We start from the raw sequence: 14,947 nt of genomic DNA on the forward strand, positions 1-14,947 counted from the left end.
TAACTATTATAGCATTTATTAATTCGCTTCCACGACGACACGAAATAAAACCATTCCGTAAAGTAGGTCTCACCTCCGACGTTAACGCAAGACCCAGGGATGTGGGTTATGTGATCAGGTCCCATGAATTCAAGTGCAATAGTAACCGTTTGGATAATACAAATTATGATCTCCCCCATCCACCCACCAACCTCATTATCAAAGGGAACCCTTCCAAAAGTCGCGTGTGGCTTCAAAACCTTGCCGCAATGTCCATCGAACAACGTTGAAGAGTGCGTCTACTGCACATGGTCGTGCCACACAGATCTCCGATGTGCTTCCGAGGGAGCTCTCAGCACGTGGAGCGAAACGTCGGACGTCGCAGCGCACGACACGCGGTACGACGCGAGAGCGCGTCGGACAGGTGACATTTTAGAACTTTTAGTTTTCAGTTAATTTGTGTAAACTTCCCAAGTCTTGATTATGGCCCTTCCAAAGTTTACGAAAACAAGTTGGGTATGAAGTTAGTATTCGTAGAGACCATTTTGTTGTGCTGCAGAAAACCCTGCAAGTCATTATTCTGTTTCATGCAACTGGTCACAAGCTTCCAAAAATCCACGACGGGTTTTTGGAGATCGGTCTCAGTACTGTACTCGGGATCTTTTTTACAAAACGTTATAAGGCAAGTCGACAATTTGTGAACACCAAGGAATGAGCGAACAAGTTTGCCACGTCGACCCAACGGGTCAGTCGCTGCATACTCTAAAGGGTACATTCACTTGTATTGCTAAAAACAATATGGATTTCTGAGTAAGGCTGATGCAATTGGTGTCACGGCCTCAGCAGGGAATCTTAAGATAGTCTACACATGCAAACAAAAGCAAATTCATATGTAGCCCGTTCTATAGAATCCCCATATTCTTGTAAGGGTCCCCCATGGACTGTGTATTCTTCATGCCCTGGCAAAAGACAAACACTCGGTGTTTATCGACACAATGCAATACAGAAGAGAAAACGTGACAAGTTCAAGCGTTCAGAATGGAGCACCTCCATTACAATAAATTTTTCCATCAAGTTAACTCGCGCCAGGTTGCCGATCGGCATGTCGCGATTGGTGGGGTTAGCGTGGCTACTCCCACCTCTTTCAAGATGTCTGAATACCCCCTTGAGGGGCTCTCTAGGTCCTTCCGCTAGCAGTGGCGTCAACATTATAATTGCAGCCCTGCACCTTTGCCTTGTATGCCAGGCGTGTATGAAGCACGATGCAGAAGTGGCTGAACACCTGAACAGCGCTTGCCACATGCCACTTGTGTGCATGCAAACGTGGTATTACATATACATTAATGTGGACATTGCAAATTTTCTTTGTCAATAGAGCAAGATTAAATAATTTCTGAACGGTACGCCTCACACCTCTGTCGTCTTCACAGCTTCAGGAAGCCAAGAAAATGCACTTCCAAAAATAAAAGGAAATTAAATAATCTTGTTAAAAACAAATCACCTGTATGCATATATATTTCGTTATTCTAAAACTCAAGACACTATAGTTTACACGTATTTAATATATTTTATTAATCATGCCTGCCTACAGTTTGTTTTTATCCTAATTCCCGAAAAAAAAGCTTTTGGCACAAAGAATATTTTTGGGCTACGTTTTACAACATCCACCATCGACTTTACTGCACAAACAGCGCAAGGGGCACTCTCCGCAACACTGCGCCAGAGCCCTTTCACTTTGCACGTCTGAACGATCATAAATACGGCAGCCAAAGAACGGAAGCGTCAATCAACGACACTCGATAATTAACGACCTCGGGATAAGCAACGCTAAAAATGTTGCGATATTTGAATTTGTGGAAAAGGGAAGGTGCCCGTTTAACGGGTGGTGCTATGATGATGATGATGCCGGAGAGACCGAGTCCTCATGCGTGTCTGGTTCTTAGCAGAATCGTTGTGAAGGAGAAAGGAGCGAACTTGTACCCCATGCCAGAGTAAAACTTGTTCTGGAACTCCACCCTGCAGTCGCACGCGCACACACACACAAAACACACATGCTCCAAATACACAGCTACATCTGTCATACACAAACAGGTGGTGGTAGTGGTGGTGATATCGCCACCTCATTACCAAATCACCCGGAATGCGTCCGATCTCAACAGATCTCGGAAACTAAAGCAGGGCTGAGCCTGGTTGGTGCACGGAGGGGTGATCACCAAGCAATGAACTGCCGTTGTAGGCCGATGCAGGGCTACGCTGTGGGTGGCAGCTGACACGCAAAAAGGCACCCGAGTCGGGAATCGAACCCGGGATCTTCCTGCAGCGAGGCACGATCGTTACCACTGCGCCAACCTGCTGCCCGTAGGCTGGTGGGGACGCAGGGAAGTCAGTGGGACTCACCAGTGGAGGCGCAGGGCGTGCAGGAACGCGGAGAGACCCTCCATGAATAGCAGGATCACCACGGTGAGGGTACCGAAAAACCCAAACACCGGCAACAGCAGGGGCCCGCCTGCCGAGCTGGGCAGCTTCAGTCCGGTGCGCATAACCATGTTCCACAGCACCTCCGACAGCTCTGCATAGATGTAACGTAGGGCGCAACTGTGAGCGGCCGCCGCACGGCCGAAGGGGAGAGTTTCAAGCGTTTAACCAGGTGGTGACAACTCAAGAAGAGACCAGGATATATGGGAGTCTCATTCGCAAGCGTGACCTGGGTCCCCAAAATAAACAAAAGCAAAAACAAACACAGTAATGTACAGCAGTGCGGTGAGAGAGGGCCCCATAGGCTTTGTGGCGACTACCAGACTTGTCACAAGCCAATTAGGGTATATAGGTCTCGGCAGTAGGGGGGAGAAAGGTGTGTGTCTTTCTCTCTCTCTGTGCATCTCTCTCCGATCTCTACTCCAGTGACCCGGGTGCTGCCGCGGGATCCGCCCCGCCCCCTCTCTCCCTCCACCTCCTCCCTCCTACTGCTGAGGCCTACTATATAACCTCGTGCCACGGCAGATCTCTCGCCAACTTCAGCAGTTTTTCTTGCGGTGGTTGTCCCACCTGATGACGGTTGCTTGTGTTGCGAACGAAACGTCGTGATCTATTATTTTTCTATCTACGTGACTTTACTGAAATAACCAAACAGTATAGATTCCTGCAGTCACGAAAGCTTCAAATCTAGGAATTACCCATTACCAAAACCAGGCCAAAGTCTTATTCCGAGTGTTCACATTGCTTCCTCTCTCCTTCTATGTAACGCAACTAAAGGAGATCAGAAATTGTGGCCTCTGAACGCCACGCAGGTGGTGGGTGTTAATCATACTTCACCACGCTGGTTAATGCGCATTGTTGAAGGCGGGGGAACATGGAGTACAACAATGGCTTTTACTTAAACTACCCCTGTATGTGTGTATGTATAACTTCTTCCGCACCATACATAGCCAACCGTACTAATCGGGAGGTACCCCTCTGCTGGCCACCACGGTAGACCCGTAGGCCCTTTTAATAAGCTAACAACGGTGATGATAACACACAATGCAAGTTTATTAAATGAGCGAGCGAAACAAACAACAGAGAGGTCCGAACAAATACGGGGCGGGGGGGGCGCGCGGGGCGGTAGGCGGGGGGCAGGGGGTAGGGGGCAGGGGGATGGGAGGCGGGGGTGGGGGGATGACACGGGGCGAGATATCGCGGGGAACCTCACGGCACCTGCGTGGGCGAGGCTCAGGGCCCACAGGCGCAGGTAGGAGGCCGTGTTGGAGATGCAGCCCAGGCAGTACTCGATGGTGTGGATTGCCTGGTGCATGAACGTGTCGCCGGTGTCAAACTACAGGAACACGGAGAGAGCGGAGACGAGTCTCAGGGCAGGGCTTCTCCAACTGCACTTCTGGCGGTGCCACGCAAGTGCTGTGGTGACATCAAGAGCTGCGTGAGATCAAGTGTGGCGGTGTCGTGACATCATACCGTGGACACGCGTGACCGCTAACCTGTATCGCTCGTCTCCATGCCACTCTGTACTCGTTTTTATCACTTTAATCCTACTGACCTTTATGTACGTATGTTGAACTTCTTTCGCGCCGTACGTAGCCAACCGTCACTTGCCTACAGCTCTGCCGTCTCGCTGATCTATCTCTTGTCTAAGGCTTGCGATCTCTTCCTTCGAAGGCCGCGTCTGGCCCCCCTGGCCAGCAGGTGATGAAATCTGTCTTTAGATCAATGCGGAAAGACGCAGCCTGTTTGGTTTTCCTTTCCAAAGATTCGTGGACAAAAAATTCGGAGAGTGATCATTTGTCTACCTTCATGAAGCGACTGCACAATCCTTACCATGTTCAAAATGCCAAAGCCATTAAAATTAAAGTGGCCCCTTTGCTCCGATGCGTTCACACCTACTGTGACAGCAGTCGGCGTGCACCGCGACGCAAACGTCCTCCGCGTGTCCCAACGCTCGCGTCCGGGCGGCATTATGTTGCGCGTCACGCCACAGTTGTACAAACGCGGCACGCGCGTGATTTCACCTTCTCGGCGCCGGTGTCGGTGCCGGCGTCCGCACCGGGTTCGGTGTCCTCATCCGGCATCAACATGGAAACGGTCACTTCATCCGTCTCGTTGATGAGCGGAATGTACTCCTCCTCTTGGTACCTGCGTATGCGCTGCGAGCTCTGGCACACAGGCAAACGCAACCTTGCATTATCATTGGATACACATTTCGCGTATGCACACGAAGAGCCCTTTGTCAATCCCACTGCTGGATGAGAGCCTCCACATGCCGTGGGGGTAGTGAAGGTTTGCTTGCTGTGTGGCTGTATGGCCGGGTGGCCATGTGGCCAGGTGGTTCGGTGGACGTGTGGCCCGGTGGACGTGTGGCCGTGTGGCTCGGTGGACGTGTGCTGGTGTGGCAGGGTGGTTGTGTGGTTCGGTGGCCGGGTGGCTGTGGGCCGTCTGGCGAGGGCCACGGTCGCCGCTGTGTTTGGCGTTGGCGGTGTGGAGCTGGCGCACCCCGTCTCGACGAGAGTTGGCGCCGTGCCGAGCCTGCACCATGTGCTTGCGGTAGAGCACGTAGGGCTTCCCCAGCAGCAGCAGAGGAACCATCAGCAAAGCCACCACCATCAGGAAGTATTGCAGCCCCTCCTGAGGATGCACACACCAACATAGATTACAAACAAAAATAAAGATCCCAAGGTAGCCTCAACAGGCTGTGAAAACAAGCACTGTTCACGAACACCTATGATGGCCGAGAAGACGCACGGGGGAGGTGGTGTGGCCAGAAACACGCCCGACCGCCTACATCTCTCCATTTCTGATGTTCATTCACCACCGAAGGTACTGTACTCATTTAATGCTGAATCAACCTGGAGGAGTCCCAGGATCGGTCCAGATATTCATCACTAATTGTGGCCTGTTGTAAGAATCAAACTCAGGTTGCCAGGTTTGAGCACTGTGCACTACCACTGCTCCCCCAGGGGGAAGGGGGAATGGTTACAAAAACAAAGATCCCCCGTATAGCCTTAACAGACTGTTGGGGCAAGCGCTGATTGCGAGCGCCTATGATAACCCGCACGGCACATGAGGGAGGTGGTGTGTGTGGTCACAGCAGCACGCTCGCCCGGCCAGTCGGCCGCCTCTGAGGGTGTGACGTGCCTGCCCCGCGAAGAGCAGGCCCGGGCCGCCCTTTTCTCGGGACGAGGGCCGGAAGAGGAACATGTTGATGAAGATGATGAGGATGCTGGGAGCGGTCTGCGCGTCGTCCACACCCCACGCACACCACTTGTAGAGCACCATCAGCACGAGGTATCCGAAGAGGAAGAGCATGAACACCATCTCCGGTATGAACACGAGCCAGATATCCAGAGGGCGACGGAAAAACCTGCCACAGTGCCGTGCCGGTCGTGCAATCACGGGGTTAGCCAAGCGTAGCAGTGGTGGCTGTGGTGTACGACCGCGGTGTATGGCTGCTGTATATGACTACGGTATACGGCTGCGGTGTATGGCTGCGGTGTACGACTACGGTGGTTTATGGCTGTAACCACAGTGCTGTGGGCGGTGGTGAACTATGAATTGAGGGGTGTCCTAAAAACACATCATCACCACCACCACAGCTAGATGAAGTTTTTTCCCATGCCTTTCGGGCATAATGGTTGTTTGGTCATACTTTACTACGCTAGTCGGCGCTGGTTGGTGATGACAGTGTGCCTCTGACCCGTTCAGATGTCACTTCGGAATACAACTTGGGTTCACCAGGGTCAAAGTACAGCGCCCTAACCACCACGCCACCGCTCCTCCCCACTTCCCTGGTATGTACGTGTGTGAACGAGCGACCGTACCGGTGGTTGAAGACACTCAGGATGACTCCAAAGGTCATGTGCACCATGCCCAGAATGATGGACATCTTCATCTTGTAGGAGTTGAGGAATGTGAGGCGATTGGCGGCCAGGTTCCAGATCTGCAAACGCACGAGACCTAAGTCACATAACCTGTGCATTGCCTTTCAATAGAATAGCAACCCCTTAAAATGCAACGAGCACCCCAATTAAAACACAATTCGATGTCATTTTAATTTTAAAAACTGGATGTTACTTAAAACCTCCTTTGAAACATATTGGTAAACATCATCACTATTATACTTTACAGGTCTTTGTGAATCCACTGCTGGATGACGGCTTTCCCCCATGCCATGTCGGTCATTGGTGTTGTTTGACCATACGTCACCAAGCTCGTCAATGAAGTGCTGGTGGAGGGCTAGTTCAGGTATCACTTGCCGAGAATCGAACTCGACGAACTGGGATCATAGCTCAGTATGTCAACCGCTGCACCGCCGCTCCCCCCCAGACTAATTTATGGGCACCGCGGTGGCGAGATGTTAACTCCCTCGCCGGGTAGGCAGGAGGCTGTGGGTTTAATCCCGACCATGATGCCTGTATATATGGAGTTTGCATGTTCTAGTTGTGGTTACGTGGATTTTTCTCCGGGTCCTCCGGTTTTTCCCTCCACATTAGAAATATGCGCTTATAGTGTTTGGCTGCTATAAATTTCCACGTGATAAGCCACTTCATTGGGCTACCATTTGTGGCCAGGTCGCTTCTGAAAAAGAGCTATATCGCTCAGTGGGCCTTACCTGGTAAAATAAAAATACTTTAGTTTACATTTAACACAAACTAATCGAATCTAGATATGGTATGTGAACACTTTAGAAATACAAATCATATTATACTCAAAAGTATATTTGTTTAACTTCGCTGTATTGCAGGGGTGACATCCCCTGCGATGGATCACATCTGTATTTGCGTTCATTCACTGAACTAACAACCTTGGGTCGATTCCACAGGACACGCTATTGCACAACACTGGGCAACACAAGGCAGTGACACGAAGCGGCGGTGACTCACGGGGTCAATGCCGAAGGGGTAGGGTCCACTAAATACCCCCTCCACCTTGGGGTCCAGACTCAGCAGCTTGTTTGCCCTCACGACTTCCGTTCTGTGACAAAAAGCAGATTTCACCCTCGTACACGTGGTCATTTTTAACCCCTCCCTCCCTCCACTTCTGTCCACCCGGCAAGACAAACGGGCACACGAGGGTCAAGTCTCGCGGCAGGCCGCGTGTTCGTGGGGTAAAAGTGTGGGTACTCCCACCTTTTCCAAGACGTGTGGCTAGGGTGCAAAAGTAGGCCGAATACCATCCCCGCAGGGGCTCTGTGGAGCTGCCTCGCGTGGAGGCCCCTTCTGCCATCAGTGGCGTCAGAAAGGAATGACAGTGGCACTTTTACTGTGATACTTTGATATGAAGGCAAGACTCAAATGCTTATGTGCGTGTGCGAGTGTGCCTACCTGTGTCTGCTTGTATATTCGTGTGTGTGCATGTGTGTGTGCGTGTGTGTGGGGAGCGGTAGTGTAGTCGTTGGCGCACTGCGCTACGAACCCAGCAACACCGCTCAAGGTCATCAACAGTGACGATTATCTGAATCTGTCCTGAATGGGCCTCCCCTAGGTCGCCTCAAATGAGTACCCGGTACAGTGTGTAAACAAAGGCGGCGTGGTGTTGGCCACCCACCCCTCGTGTGCAGTGCTGTCCTTCATAGGTGCTCGCTAACAGCACTTGCTCCAACAGTCTGTTCAGGCTATAACGGGGGATCTTTGTCTTTGTGCGTGTGTGCTTCTAGGCAGTGTGAGTGTGTGCACACGCGCGTGTGTGCATATGTCCACGTACGTCCAGGGCCCGGATGAGTACATGGCCGTCACGTTCCAGGACGAGGAGAAGAGGTTGATCGACTTGGAGAAGCAGTCGTTGTAGATGAGCCCCGTGTAGATGGAGAAGAGCCCCATCAGCAGCACGATGTAGCGACCCTGGAAGAATATGCCGAAGATCTGGACGCACACACGCACACACGCACACATGCACACACACACATCGTCGTAATAATTTATTACTCGCCTGGTATACGGGAGGTTGTTGGTTTGTTCCCGACCCGGACGCCTGTATTTTTGGAGTTTGCATGTCTCTCTTCCCGTGCTCATGTTGATTTTTCTCTGCGTCCTCCGGTTCTTCCCTCCACATTCAGAAACGTGCGTTTAGAGTATTTGGTTGCGAGAAAATGTCCACGTGATAAGCCACTTCGTTGAGCTATCATATGTGGGCCTGGTCGCTTCTGAAAAAGAGCTACGTAGCTCAGTGGGCCTTACCTGGTAAAATAAAAATAGACTTACATTTTTGGAAGAGAAGACCTGGGTAAAAGTGTGGCTTGACAGTGTTGCCGTTAATTTCACCGTAGGTTACCTCCCAAGGTATGTTCCACTGACCTCAACCTCCCTGTATGCACCCCCCCCCCCTCCTCTTCTGCTGATTAGACCGTTCCTAAGCTGACCCCCCCCATCTACCTCCCCAGCCACCCCCATCGTCGCTCGCGGTTAGGCCAGTACCTCGCTCTCAGCGGCCTTGGGTGCCAAACGCTTCTCCATGAGGACCATGGCCAGCGCGAAGAGCAGCATGAGAATCCCGTGGCCCAAATCTCCGAACATGACGGCGAACAGGAACGGGAAGGTGATGATGGTGTACAGTGCTGGGAGACAACACAAACACACATGTCATATATACTAATGACTATTTAAACTATAACTATTTTTTATTTTACCAGGTAAGGCTCACTGAGCTATATAGCTTTTTTGCAGAAGCGACTTGGCCGCCAATGATAGCTCAACGAAGTGGCTTATCATCATGTGGAAATTTATAGCTGTCAAATACTGTAAATGCATGAATAGATAAGCCTGTGGAAATCACAACGAGTTTTGTGCAAGGTCCAAAAGACTAAAATAACAAGACATGATACAGTCATGCATGCACTTGGATTCAGTTACACTTTACAACGAGCGTTTGTTTTGGGATGGATTGAATTTAGCGATACGGAAGCAGATTGGGGAGCTGACAGGGCAAAACAAGTATGCATATTTGTAAACCGTCATTTTTGCTCTGGTTTGTGTCTCTCCAAGTTTTGGGAAATCCTTTGAAAAATGTGTCCGGTTTGCAAAGTCCTTCATAGCAACATAACTTTGTACTAAAGTTTGTTTCATTTTGGATCAACTTTACGAGAGGTACCCACCCACCACCACCCACCTCCGTTACGGACGGACTGACAGAGCTAACGGATTAACGATGATTTCAACTCTAGTTTGACAGCGTCAATATAACAGCGATGTGTGCTGGCGCACCTGGGTTGACCTCGCGGTAGCTGCCGACCCCATAAGCGTCCACGATGCCCTGGAAGCCGCCCGTCAGCTTGTTGGTGCGCAACAGCGTGGGCGGAGACTCGCGCGTGGGAATGCGCGTCAGGAATGATGGCAGCGACGCGCCGCCCTGGATCTGTGCCCGGTCAGCGGACACACACACACGCACAGAGCAGCGTTACAGAAAAGTGGCGTTGCAAGCGAGTGGCGTTACACGTACAGCAGCATTACGAAAGGCACAGTGGGCAGATAGTTATTAACTCAATTTCAACAATCGTGCCTTTTTCTATTCATATCCCACTTCACAACTTTCTATGACTGATAGATAAATCCTCTAAACTCTAAACATTTGGCTCTGAATATTATTATTTTTGTGTTTAGTTTGTTGTCCTTCCCCCCGCACCTCCAATTAGCATAGTTGGCTACGTACGGTACGACAGAAGTTCAACATACGTACATACAACATAAATCTGCACCAGTAGATTGTGCAGCAAAACAGATATCATGGCAAAACCTCAATTATAATTAATTAACGTTTGACACGGAGACTGAATGAACGCAACATGGGTCATTTAGGATCAGGGGGTGTTTCGACGATGGGGGTCACAAAAAGAATGATGTGGAGGTGCCGAGAGAGAAAGGCTGCAAACAAGAAAGGTGGCCATATGCAGGACATAACATAAAGATTGTCATCACAGCTGGAGGACATGGCAAACAGGATTCTGCAGGGGAAATGAAAGGGAAGAGGGCAAGAAGATTGAATCGGATCGGTTGGCGAAAGGACGTGTCCGGCTGGATGGTACCATTCGTGAGGGACGCAGAAGATCGCGAAAGGTGGAAAGCACCTGTCACGAATGCTCAGTGACGAGGTGACACGAGAAAGATGGTGGGGCAGAGATGCGCGCACACGTGCGCGCGTGATGCTCACGGAGACTTGTCGCAGCACGTCTTGCAGGCCCGCCAGGTCCGCCGTGGGACACCACACCTCCGCAATGAGGCAGCGGTTCGTGACGTCGTAGCGGCACAAGTTGAGCGCGTGGTAGATCGCCTTTGTCTTGCGCACCTGTGCAGCCCCGCGGGTAAAAGGAGACAGGCAATCAGACGGATTGACATAATAAGGGTGACACTGAGAGACAAAAGGATGCAATAATGTCTGAAGCAACAAAGCTGGTAGAAGACAAAGACGGAGGGAGTTTATTAGATGAATTGTTTACGCGGCTCTTGAGCCGACGGGAGAGGAAGAAGATTGGATCATATTCATGTTGCGCACCTGCGCAGCCCCGCTCACGCACAGCGCGTGCAGGCACGGTTGTATTCAAAAATGTAAAATTGTTTTAGAATTTTCGACAATGTACTGGTAGAGCGGTCGGTGCAGTGGTTAACACACTGCGCTTGTGACCCTGGCGACCCGAGTTCGATTCCGAGCCACGGCTAACATCAGTGGCGACTGATGGCTGCACCAGACCTGGACCTACTACTCGTCCCCCTTTGCAAACCCACCAGTGGACCAAAGCCTGGAGGTTGTGCGGAGAGAAAAAAAATCGTGAGATAACATCAGGGAAGATTTCTTGGATCTGGATCTCACATCACCAGAAAAAGCCAGACCCTCCAGAACTAGCAACGGTTGGAGATTCGTCGTGAATGGGGTGCTGTGGTGGCCAGATGTTATCTCCACGCCTGGTGAGCAGGAGGTCGTGGGTTCGGTCCCGACCCCGACAGCTGTATATTTGGAGTTTGTGTGTTCTCTCCGTGGCCGCGTGGATTTTTCTCTGGGTCCTCTGGGTTTTCCCTCCACATTTATAATCAACGTTCGGTTAGAGTATTTGGCTGCTATAAATTTCCACGTGATAGGCCACTTTGTTAAGATCTCATTTGTGGCCAGGTCACTTCTGAAAAAGAGCTATATAGCTCAGTTGGCCTTACCTGGTAAAATAAAAAATAGTTTCGTTTAGAGTCACGTATTGAGCTGCCAACGTGCTCGGCTCACCTGTAGCTGCCAGGTGCTGATGTTGTCCACCGCCTTCAGCAGCATCTGGCGCAGGTAATCGTCTGTGCGCAGCAGCACCTGCCACGAGGGTGGGGGTGAGGGTGAGTTAGTGGGTTGTTGGATCAGGAAATTAACTGCTGATGCTGTCTGCTCGGTGTGAAACGTTCCGATGTGGGTTTGCGATCTGAATTAAGAAATAACTATTTGTTAAAAAAAAAATTCCCCCGTTTGTACAGTTTTGTTCACTCTGTTTGCTTAAATTTTACATTTAGCGTATAATTTGCATGAATCGAAAATAATCTAATCTCATAAAGATAAATAATGCATGTAGTCTCTGTATAGCATCTTGAGAGACAGTCACAATGACATTGCATTGTAACATCACGAGTCTACGCAAACACACACAAAACCATCCACACACTGACACAAACTCATCCAGTGGCACAAAACCCATCCAGACAATGGCACAAACTCATTCACACGGTGACACAAAATCCATCTACACGGTGACACAAAGCCCATCCACACGTGACACAAACCCATCCATACGTGACACAAAGCCTTCCTCAGTTGCGACCAGCTGATACTCTCCGAGGTGTACCAGAAACGCACCACTTTTATGTCCTCGATGCGTGTGAACAGCCCCATGAGCAAGTCTCGCCTCTCCTTCTGCGTGTCTGGGTACGGGTAGAGGTGGCAGTGGTAGCTGGGAGGGAGCGGGAAGGGAATGGTTACTGGACACATATCCTCCGTTTCACGAGTCGCTAGGAAGGCGCAGTTGAGCGACAGTCGACAACGATGACGGAGCGACGGCCAAGGGAATGGAATGCGGCGGGAGCGATGAAATCATCTCGCGTGTAGGTGCTGGGTAGATTTTTGGATCGAGAGAATCATAAGAGATGGCAACGGCTCGGGGAGGTCTTCATCCGGCAGCGGATTGATCGTGGCCGATGATTATGCGGGGGGAGGTGAGCAATATGCATCGGAAAGTGTGAGAGCTCACCATTCGCAGATCATCCGGACCTTATTGCCGATCTGCTCTCCCCAGTACGACACCAGGATGACGCACCAGTTCACATTCTCGCCCTGTTCCACACACCACGCACGTCATGCCACGTTCAATATGAACATAATAACCCTTGTGTATATGAATATATGAATACACAAGGTCAACTCAGCCTCAAATGAGTACCTGGTTCAGCGTGTAAACATCCCCACTGGGGGGGGGCTGGAAGGCCAAGGTGGTTGAACGTGGCATTGGCCACCCACCCCACTGTGTGCCGTGCCGGCCTTCATAAGTGCTTGCTAACAGCACTTGCCCCAAGTCTGTTAAGGCTACAACGGGGGATTTTTGTCTTTGTGAGACATTGAGAGTTGGCGAGTCAGACCGAGTCGGGGTCCTCGAGAGGCTCTGGGATCTGCATCTGGTGGAACACCATGTAGCCACGGCAGGCCCTCCACAGCATCCGCTCCAATGCCGCCACCTTGCACGGGTGCACCACGCCGGCAATGAAGCTGCATGCGCGCATACGCACGTACGTACACACACACACGCGCACACGGAAGCACGCACGCACCAATGAAGAGAACAGCTGTTATCTCAGGGCCGGCGCTAGCGGTCTGCTGGGGTGGGCCCTGCACCACAAAGTGTCCCCCCCTTTGGCACCACCGAGGGTGTCACTCTCCTCCTTAGTGGTGAATCACTCTGACGGTTGCTTGCCCCCCACACCACAGTTCTACTGCCCCCCCCCCCCCACCCTGGTCCATTAGAGAGGAGCTGGAGCCACGTCATCTACATCCTGTTTCTCTGCAATGGGCAGGGGATGTGAAGCAGAATTAAAACAATAAATACTGCTGGACTATTTTAATAATAAACCTTCATACTTCATGGGGGGGTGGAGAGGTGGCACAGTGTTTATAACATGTCAAAGTACAGCGTTATAGTTATAACAAGAACATCTTCACGGCAGGGAATATAGGCTCACGATGATGTACCATGTAATAAACTTCTGCAATTATACTCTGGTTCTTTCGGTAAAGTCACGTAGATAGAAAAAATTATTTTAAAAACACGACGCTTCGGTTGCAACACCAGCGTCCATCTTCAGGGTGCAATTATGTTTTTGTTTATGCGTTTGACTGCGGTGTGATGTTCATTACATCATGTGGACTGTAAGTTATAGATTTAATGTTTGTATACGTGTCCATGCGTGTTTGCTACGTCACTTGACACCCTGAATAACCCGTTAAGTAAAATATTTCAGAGGGAAGACATTCATCCTTTGCCAGTTTTAAATTATAATAGGGTTTTCCCTACTATGCCAGAAAGGGGAAAACCCTATTATCATTCAGTAGAATGTTGCAGATGTATGCAACCAGCATGCACTGGCTTAACTGCACGTGAATAGCAAGTGGATCAGCAGTAGAGCTAGCGGCTAGCAATCAGAAAGGTTGCAAGTTCTAATCTCGGTTGGGGGGGTTGACTCATTCCTCTAGGATGGATAAGATGAGTACAAGTTTGCAGGGAAAGTCATCAGCGGTTTTCTTAAGGAGAGGCTCGCTCCTGTCTCAGGTCCGCATAATTTCCACCACTGGCTCTGCAGGGCCATCAACTCGAGGGGAGTGCCAATGCCTTAATGGTAATTTGAGCAGAGCAGGAAACTGCTCTGCGACTTGAACCGCAACGAGAGAGCGAGCTCGCGGTCATACCTTAGTCGGGCTCCCAGGCGCTGCACAAGCCCAGAGTTCACGAGCGGCTCCTTTTCCACTGACGGAAATTCCTCGTACTCGCTGGGTGCCTGCTCGATAATTTGCTCCTGCACGGTAGGAAGAGAGAACACGATGGAGAGGGTACGGACCAGCTGATCCAGCGGGTGGTATTTCACGTTGACAGGCAACTCCCACTAATTTTTATTTTATTGAACAAGTCAAATTTCAATCATTTTAATTATATTGATCTCTGCATTTATAAAGAGTAAATGTCTGAGCAACTCAAAGTCCCTTTTATCGCATCTCATTTCAAACATTCCAAGGGGACCCCCATTGGCAGCTGTCCCTTTTAAGCACGAGTTGACTGGGCACCGGCCTGCAAGTGGGCACGAGCCTGTGAGTAGAGGGCAATGGTTTGACAGTCGTAAGTTAATTGTGTGGGCATATACCACCCTTTTGTCAATCCACTGCTGGATGAGAGGGCCTCCCTACACCGTGCAGGCTGTAGGGGTTATTTCATCATAATTCACCACGCTGGCTATTTGCATATCCATTTGTTTGATCAGTTTCAGCC

At 50.4% G+C, this 14,947-nt stretch overlaps 1 protein-coding gene across 1 annotated transcript in view; it reads right to left on the reverse strand.

Annotated features, from left to right (window-relative positions):
* The window catches only part of LOC116939263 (V-type proton ATPase 116 kDa subunit a 2-like), a 22,417-nt gene continuing 7,470 nt past the window's right edge, over positions 1 to 14,947 (reverse strand). The window contains exons 6-22 of the mRNA XM_032947461.2: positions 14,374 to 14,480; positions 13,053 to 13,179; positions 12,668 to 12,750; positions 12,277 to 12,370; positions 11,665 to 11,742; positions 10,606 to 10,740; positions 9,663 to 9,813; positions 8,877 to 9,016; positions 8,167 to 8,324; positions 7,347 to 7,437; positions 6,285 to 6,403; positions 5,602 to 5,827; positions 4,960 to 5,091; positions 4,479 to 4,622; positions 3,673 to 3,790; positions 2,377 to 2,548; positions 1 to 1,995 (exon numbers count right to left, since the gene is read on the reverse strand). Of these exons, the coding sequence (XP_032803352.1) occupies positions 1,902 to 1,995; positions 2,377 to 2,548; positions 3,673 to 3,790; positions 4,479 to 4,622; positions 4,960 to 5,091; positions 5,602 to 5,827; positions 6,285 to 6,403; positions 7,347 to 7,437; positions 8,167 to 8,324; positions 8,877 to 9,016; positions 9,663 to 9,813; positions 10,606 to 10,740; positions 11,665 to 11,742; positions 12,277 to 12,370; positions 12,668 to 12,750; positions 13,053 to 13,179; positions 14,374 to 14,480 (2,169 nt within the window). The 3' untranslated portion in view covers positions 1 to 1,901. The remainder of the gene's footprint in view (positions 1,996 to 2,376; positions 2,549 to 3,672; positions 3,791 to 4,478; positions 4,623 to 4,959; positions 5,092 to 5,601; positions 5,828 to 6,284; positions 6,404 to 7,346; positions 7,438 to 8,166; positions 8,325 to 8,876; positions 9,017 to 9,662; positions 9,814 to 10,605; positions 10,741 to 11,664; positions 11,743 to 12,276; positions 12,371 to 12,667; positions 12,751 to 13,052; positions 13,180 to 14,373; positions 14,481 to 14,947) is intronic.

The sequence above is a fragment of the Petromyzon marinus genome, chromosome 5 (genome assembly GCF_048934315.1).
Source record: "Petromyzon marinus isolate PM22_M1 ecotype Great Lakes invasive population chromosome 5, UKy_Petmar_22M1.pri1.0, whole genome shotgun sequence".
Lineage (NCBI taxonomy): Eukaryota > Metazoa > Chordata > Hyperoartia > Petromyzontiformes > Petromyzontidae > Petromyzon > Petromyzon marinus.